Source organism: Triticum dicoccoides, chromosome 5A (assembly GCF_002162155.2).
Source record: "Triticum dicoccoides isolate Atlit2015 ecotype Zavitan chromosome 5A, WEW_v2.0, whole genome shotgun sequence".
Taxonomy (NCBI): domain Eukaryota; kingdom Viridiplantae; phylum Streptophyta; class Magnoliopsida; order Poales; family Poaceae; genus Triticum; species Triticum dicoccoides.
Genome location: NC_041388.1, coordinates 268302815 through 268310672, shown reverse-complemented (window position 1 = coordinate 268310672; position 7858 = coordinate 268302815). Strand labels below are relative to the sequence as shown.

Genomic DNA, 7858 nt, shown 5'->3' with positions numbered 1-7858 from the left:
AAATCCTATACTAAAAATTCCTACAAGATTCCCCCAAACCAAAGGAGGCTAAACAATTTTTGCGGGGTTGGGCTAAGAATGCTAGTGGGTCTACAAAGTTGAAAAAGAAAGGCTTCTTTGCCTTACTAATGAGCTTGACACAAAGCTGAGGCGGTACCCCTCTTCGCGGCAGAATGCGCCACCAAATGAGAAGTGGAAAAGGGTCACGCTAAGCTCTTGAGAGAGGAAGAAACTAAATGGGCCTTTAGGGCTAACGTGAAGGGAGTCGGGGAGGGGGAGAAAAACACTGAATTTTTTCATTTAAACTAACGGAAAACATAGAAATAAAAGAATTGTCCAACTTGAGCAAGATGAAGGTACGACTATAGGTCAAGAGAACCTAAATTCTACATCTCTTATTTCTATAAGCTCTTCGGTGCCCCTGTGTCAAATTTGGTATCCATGGATGAGGGCACAATGGGGGATATTCCATAGTTATGTCCGGAAGAAAAGGAAGTGTTGACCGCTCCCTTTACGGAGAAGGAGGTGTATGGGGCAATTTTTTGGATGAAGAATAATAAAGCACCTGGCCTAGATGGGTTCCTGGTGGAACTTCATAGGCGGTGTTGAGGGACAATTAAGGGGGATCTACTGCCTATGTTTCAAGATTTGTTCCGTGGTGAGCTTCTGTTGTTTTAGCCCAACTTCGGGACTATTATTTTTATTGCCTAAGAAGGAAATGGCGGTGAAAATTAAATAGTTTAGACCCATTTTCTTATGCAATGTTAGTTTTAAGTTTCTTTTTATCAAAGCAGATAAAAATCGAGTAACAAAGTGCTCGCCCTACTCAAACAGCTTTCATGCCAGGTTGACATATACTATAGGGTGTAGTTGCTTTGCATGAAATTCATTGGAAGAAATTGGATTGATTTATCTTTGAAGTGAATTTTGAGAAGGCATGCAAAAAAGTTAAAATGGCCCTTCTTGCAACATGCATTACGTATGGTACATTTTGATCTGGCTTGGAGGCAACATGTCAAGACTTTGTTCAAGGGGGTGGTGTGGGGTGCTAAAGTTAATGATGAATTGGAGACTTTTCCAAACTTAGAAGGGGTTACAACAAGGGATCCCTTCTCTCCAATGCTTTTCAATATTGGGGCTGATATGTTGGTTGTCCTCATTGGTAGAGCCAAGGAGAACGAGCAGGTAAGTGGGTTAGTCCTGCATCTAGTGGATGGGGGTGGGTCTATCCTACAATATGTTGATGACACAATCATCTGCATGGAGCATGATATGGAAACGGCCATAAATATGAAATTATGTGTGTGCCTATTTGAACAACTGTCTGGCCTTAAGATTAATTTTCATAAAAGTGAACGTTTCTATGTTGGACATGCCAAGGAGGAAAAGGATAATAATAGGTAGTTGTTCGGTTGTGAGATTGGCAACTTCCATTAGCTACCTCAGGATACCAATTCATCACTGTAATTTAACAAATAAAGAGTGGAAGTACATCACATATATATTTGAAAGAAAGTTGGTTGTTGGGAAGGCAAGTAATGTCCTTCCGAGGGACGCATGCATGTGGGAGGAGAACATCTAGCGATCCATGCCACGTCAGCCTTTGTGCAGTGGGTGACCTGGATCATCATAGCCGGTGACATGGAATTAAAGATAAAGCTCAGAACCTGAGAGTCTTGGGCGTGCCAGATCTTAGATTGTCGGTGGGCTTACCGTCCTTGTCAGCAAGCATACAAGACGGGCCCCGTCGCTCGCTGCCAAGGTAGTCAGAGAGCTGGGTGCCTGTTCGTGTCCAAAGCATGAGCCCACCATACGAGGAAATTGACGCGGTGGAGCTTGTCAATGATGGGGATGTGTCATGGTAGAGGAATTGTGGCTAAGTGGAGAGAAACTAGCTCTCTATACCATAAAAGATAGCGAGAAGCGTATGCTCCGAAATAAGGACACAGAAATACAGGGCCGAACGACCAGAAAAATTGCAGGTTCGGTCAAGATTGGATTGATCCCTAAGATTTTTATACACGGTACATGATCTAACGATATCTCAACAGTGTTGGTTACAACAACCAGATAAACCCTAGAATCCATCCATGATCGGTTCGTTTTATAAGCGATAGTCCAATGCGGTGGTTTTCTAAACCCTTAGAATGCGGTCGTTTTATGCTATTTACTTCACTAACCGTGTAGAAGTCAGTTGCAAAAGCATTTTAGAGGCCGACGACGCTACCAGAGGTTCTCGGATTAGCCGTATCTCTCGGTGTCACATCGGATACGAGATAAAACTGCAAAGGAAACTTGTTGCAATCCACCGGCATCATGTATACGCGAGCTACCTAGCACAGTACATACATTCTACAGTGTTTTCCCGCGTGCGGCTTGAGAGCCTCTAGCTTAGCTACGCATACGTGACCGATGGTTTCTTCCTCCTCCGGCTCTTCCCTTCGGAGCACTGCGAGCTCGCCGTCGCCCTGGAGCTCTTCTTCCTCCTCTCCCCGGCCGGGCCGAACATGGCCATCCGCCCGATCCCCCTCGATATCGACGCGAAGAAGGCGCGGCCGTGCTCCCCCGGGCGGCCGTCCCGCATCCCCTGCTTCATCATCCCCTGCTCCCGCTCCAGCTCCGTCAGCCGCACCCGCATCCGCGACACCTCCAGCTTCAGCTCCCGGTTCTCCCGCCGCAGCGACGCGTAGCTGTCGGCCGCGCCGGCGGCCCGGGGCGACACGCACGAGCTCGGCACGCCGCTCCCGCTGATCGGCATGGTGATCCGCTGGGAGAAGGAGCAGTACTCGCCGCCGCCGCCGGAGTGGCCGCCCGAGAAGGACGACTTGAGGCGGAGCTGCTCGAAGTAGAGCACGCGCACCACCATCTGCATCGGGAGCCGGTCGTTCTGCGCCGCGTGGCTCGACGCGTCCTGGGACAGCTTCTGGCAGTCGATCAGCTTGCACAGCTTCTTGCACTCGGATTCCATCAGAGATGGGTGTGCCTGACCGATCACAATTCCATCAGAACCTTATTCAAATCAAGATTGATAAATTATACTCCCTCTGTTCACTTATATAAGACGTTTTAGTAAATTCAGACAGTGTACTAAACAGTTCAAACTCAGCTGTCTGAAACGCCTTATAAAAACGAACGGAGTACTGTTCATCATCACATTTTCATCTACAGATATCATGCTGTACACTCGGATTCAATGTGAGTATTTGAGTGTACATACATCATCACATTTTCATCTACAGATATCATGCTGTTTCTGATGGCAAATACATTAGTTAGATGGAGAATGTTTTTGGTCTAAACATATATAGTTGCTCCTACAAATTCAGAAGTTTGCTACATACAACTACCAAAATGTGGCACTGTGATATAGTGTAGTTTTGTACCTTTAGGTATATGTCGATGGCTCGGTAGAGTCCATCATCAACAATGCGAGCGTAATCCGGCAACAGTTCGATGAGGGTCATGAACTTCTGCAGTTTCAGATAAGGATCTGGTGCAATTTCTGCAAGATAACCGTCCATTAGCCTTCCGACCTTGAGCACCGAGCCGTGGCTCGGAGACTTGAGTCCGTCGGACTCGTATCCGCAAGGTGACAAGTCTCCCGAGTCATCTTCCTCAATCCTTTGCAAGAAGTTCACCAAAATGCGATGGACCGTGTCGACGTCAAACATGGACTCGCTCGTTTGCATGGACGGGATGAGAAGATCATCAAGTGATGCCATCTCAAGATGGAGACCGATCCTTTTCTCGACTTCAATCCTGTAGTCTAGTCCTGCATCAATCTCTATCGCCATTCTGAGCATGCCGAACAAGAATGACAGGGTAACAGCTGTGATCTTCTCGGTTGCCATCAGGTTGATGAGGGTTTCCACAACCACCCTTTGGTTGTCACCGACAAGTGGGCCGGAATCCCACACGTGACGCCTTTCGATGCCCTTGAGAGCTGTTTGAGCATAGTGCACGATTGAAGTGCCTATGCTCTCCGGTCTCACGCCACTTCTCCTCATCGCGGCGATCACTCGCTGATAATAGTCAATTCTTAGAGCAGAAAGATCCTCAACCCACCAGTCCTGGCAATGCATCCGCAACTTCCCGGACCCCGCGTCGCATTCCAAGTGAGCCAAACCTGAAACCAGCTGCTCCTTGCTTGCGTTCATCGCGATCGCATCGACACACCTATCGACAAATCCGATTTCCTCCACCATTGGATCCAAGCCTTCACACGCGCATAAAACTTGTAGAGATTTCTCAAGGTTCTTGACCACAAGGTCATTCAGGTACATCTCTGTCCGAACAATGAGGTTCTCATCTTGATAGTCTTCTGTCATTTCCAAATATTCTGCAATGCACCGGAGATGAGCTACATTCGCTGTGGTTATTTCAAAGTTACTCCCATAACAGAACTTGGCTGCGAGTTCGAATGATGTAGCTCCCCCTGGTACATTTACAAGCTCAAGCTTTGAGAGATCTGGATCCTTGGCATCGGCCACCATTCGTCGTATTCTTCCGCACCGAGAGACTAAAGGGAACTGCAAAATAAGTAGAGACACGGTATGATCAAACGTGCTCCACAGGCCTAGCTTCAGCTCATACTATAAGCATCAGAAAAAGAAAAGTACCAATCACAATTTGTTTGCTTATTACCCCCTTCTCCCCACACGCGCACAAGGATCCCGAAACATTTCTAACCATGTGGGCAAACCCATTAGTTGTTTCTCCCAGATTATGTTCTTATTTCTTTACACCTTTTAGCCATGATAACTGAAGCTAAGGTTCAAATGAAAAACACAACAGAGTTCTTTTTTCTACTCAAAAGAACAAGAGGGAAACACACACTCCAATACAGAGGTGAAGAAGAGTGATGGCCATAAAAACTTCAGAAGAGGTGAAGATGAAGGGCACCTTGTGCAGTAGAAAAGATTGACCATCCACCAATACCGTTATATCGCCAGCAACATCTGAAAATATCCTGCACAACAAGCGATGTAGGGAATTAAAACACCCAAGAACTTCATCTTAATGTGCAACATGTGAATGAAGATCAAGCCAAGCATAATTCTTTTGACACTAGTTCGCTCTACAGTTATTGGGGCATAGAATGCTTGGAACTACAATCCCCTTTTTTTTTACCTTGGAACCGAACAATGTGGTGGCACAAGTCACTTTTGTATCTAGCAAATACTACTGTAGTACATATTCCTTCAGTTCGCCAACACATATTCAGATTATGGGTTCAGATTGACCAAGTGATGAAAAACTTTTCAGACTAACAGAACAGAAAAACTAAGACTAACATAGACAGATCATGTTGAACTAATGCTGCTAGTGCATCAAGTTTGCCACACACGGATCTTTTCAGATGGATTTATTCAGAAGCTGAGGAATATAACAAAGGAAGTGTCCTAGTAGTAGCTTTTAAAGGAGAACTGAATCTATGCAAATCATAGGACGATCTAAAATAATAAATGTGCGGGCATCTTGTTATCCCCAGGACCACCTGACAATAACCCTTTGAGGGAGCTACCAAGAACATTTTCAGGGTAACATTCCACTGTTTTCTTGAGTTGGACACGGGAGCTTCAGAAGTTCAGATGCCATTTTTTTTTCCTTGGCCTGAAACCCATGAAATTAGCTCCAAACGATCTAAACTGGCAAGGATCCTGAGTTTGTGACGCCCCCAAAAAGATTCCCAAGACAACCACAGGCGCATTTGCCGCTAGAACATGAACGGCGGCAAAGCCCACCCGGGAGAAGGGGTGAAAAGAAACCGACGAGGAAGAGGTGGGAGGCGAGGACTCACCTCCTGCTCATGGGGTTGCAGAAGCGCGGCGAGTTGGCGGCGGAGAGCTTGGCGGAGAAGGGGAACCCGGCGCTGTCGCTGGCCAACCCCATTGCCCGACCTCCTCTTCTCCTTGCCAAAATGGATGGATGGTACCTACCTACCTACCTACCTACTCTGCCTCTCGTGGAGAAGAACAGGAAGAAAAAATGAAAGCTCGAAATGATGAGCAATGGAGGAGACGTCCCACAGCTCACACACGGAGAGCGAGGAGGGGGAGGAGGAGGAGGAAAGGACGAGAGGAAGGAATAACGGCTGGTCGTCGGCGTGAGGGAGAGATATTCAATGACAAACATTCGTTCCGGTTTCTTGGTTTGATTGCTCCCTCCCTTTTCGTTTTCCGCGTTGCCCTTTCGTGCTATTTACTCACACGCCCTTCTTCTCTTTTTCTCTTGTGTAGTACAAAGAAACACAAGTGCCTTTTCTTACGAGTAAAAGGGGTGGCCACAAAAAAGAAGAAGAAAAAAAAGATTAGTCTGAAATTCAGAGTACCTATTACTCCCTCCATCCTAAAATAAATGTCTTTGATTTCGAAGAAGGATGCTATAGTCCAAATACTGTTTTGTATGAGGGTGCAATTCAACAAAGATGTGGCAAGAGAGAAATGTGGAAGAGCAAGGAAGGAGCTGCTAGATGACAGGGTATTGGTATTGTGCGCTGGTTTAGGGGATTGGCTGAGAAAGTGACACTGATGAGAGATGAATAGTTGGGTGACCAGGGGACAAAGGCTGGTCTACTGTCAGCCTATGGGTAGGTGCCCAAGAGAGGCTTGATCCTGTGCGGCCATGCTTATGGGTCTAGCCATGTTGCCATGTTTGGGTATTCCTTGAAATAGATTGCTCTGGTTCCTTTTATTTCGGTCAGAAAATTTAATCTCTGGATTATCCTAATAAATGAAAATGCCTTGCATCGTCAATAATACTGTACTCCCTTAGTGATCTTTTTTTTTTTGAAATGGGGGGATTCCCCGGTCTCTGCATCAGAAAGATGCATACGGCCATCTTATTAGCCAAATAAAGCAGTGACAACATGGTTCTAAAGGTCTTCAAAAGTAATAAAAAAGCACAGAAAACTCACACAGAGCCAATAAGGGCTAGAAACACCAACTAGCCAAGAAAAGACGTCACAACCGGCTGGCTAATACTAGATAGGGAAACTAATTGCCTATTCTATTACATGACCGTCATCCAAACCGGTTGAAGATAACCCGAGCTATCATCTCCCAGCGGAAAGACCCAGTAACCAAATGCTCCCTGACCTCCGTCTGGGTGAGTAGCGACCACGAACGGATCAGAGCCATAGTTCGGAATATGACCTGCAAAAAATGTATACATGATATTCGGTTAAAAACCAAATAATTTCTGCAAGTCCAGATAGTCCACAGCAAAGCACAAACTCCAACCCGAATATGTCTCGCTAAGTCAGGCTCAATCCCATTAAGCCATGTCCCAAATAACGCATTAACAGAATTCGGTGGATTGATATTAAAAGCAATGTGGACCGTCTGCCAAAGTACCTTGGCCAACGGGCAATCAAAAAAGAGGTGTTTGATAGTCTCATCCCAATCGCAGAAACTACACCTAGTAGGTCCTGTCCAATTACGCTTTATCAAGTTGTCCTTAGTTAAAATAACTTGTTTATGGACAAACCACATAAACACTTTTATTTTCAAAGGAACTTTGACATCCCAAACATGCTTGGACGTAGGAATGGAGTTCGAATTAATAACATCAATATACATTGATTTAACCGTGAATACTCCAGACTTAGTCAATTTCCAGCGTAATTCATCGGGGTGTTGTGAAAGCTGGACCTCCATCAGTCTCCTAACTAGACGGAGCCATTCTTCCCAACGATTGCCCGCTAGCGTTCGTCAGAACTGAATATTAAGGGGGTAGATTGAAGGACCGATGCGACGAACACCTCACGTCGTTGAACAATGTGGTATAAAGACGGATATTGGATGGCCAAAGGTGTCTCGCCGAGCCAAGTATCCTCCTAGAAATGTGTACTCGTGCC

General features: G+C 45.9%; 1 protein-coding gene across 1 annotated transcript; it reads right to left on the bottom strand.

Moving 5' to 3' along the window:
• Positions 1-2258: 2258 nt before the first annotated feature.
• On the bottom strand, positions 2259-6159 carry LOC119300938 (BTB/POZ domain-containing protein At3g08570-like). Its single transcript, XM_037577845.1, has 4 exons — positions 5801-6159; positions 4903-4969; positions 3384-4529; positions 2259-2983 (listed from the first exon to the last, which is right to left on the bottom strand). The coding sequence occupies exons 1-4, from the start codon at positions 5890-5892 to the stop codon at positions 2396-2398; spliced, it is 1893 nt and encodes a 630-aa protein (XP_037433742.1). The 5' UTR covers positions 5893-6159; the 3' UTR covers positions 2259-2395.
• Between the last annotated feature and the right edge of the window lie 1699 nt (positions 6160-7858).

Excerpts from the sequence above, each read along its gene's own strand:
- LOC119300938 (XM_037577845.1), bottom strand. The coding sequence starts at position 5,892 with ATGGGGTTGGCCAGCGACAGCGCCGGGTTCCCCTTCTCCGCCAAGCTC. Across the intron at positions 4,970-5,800 it reads TGCAACCCCATGAGCAGGAG|GATATTTTCAGATGTTGCTG; the intron begins GTGAGTCCTCGC and ends CTTGTTGTGCAG. Across the intron at positions 4,530-4,902 it reads AATCTTTTCTACTGCACAAG|TTCCCTTTAGTCTCTCGGTG; the intron begins GTGCCCTTCATC and ends CTTATTTTGCAG.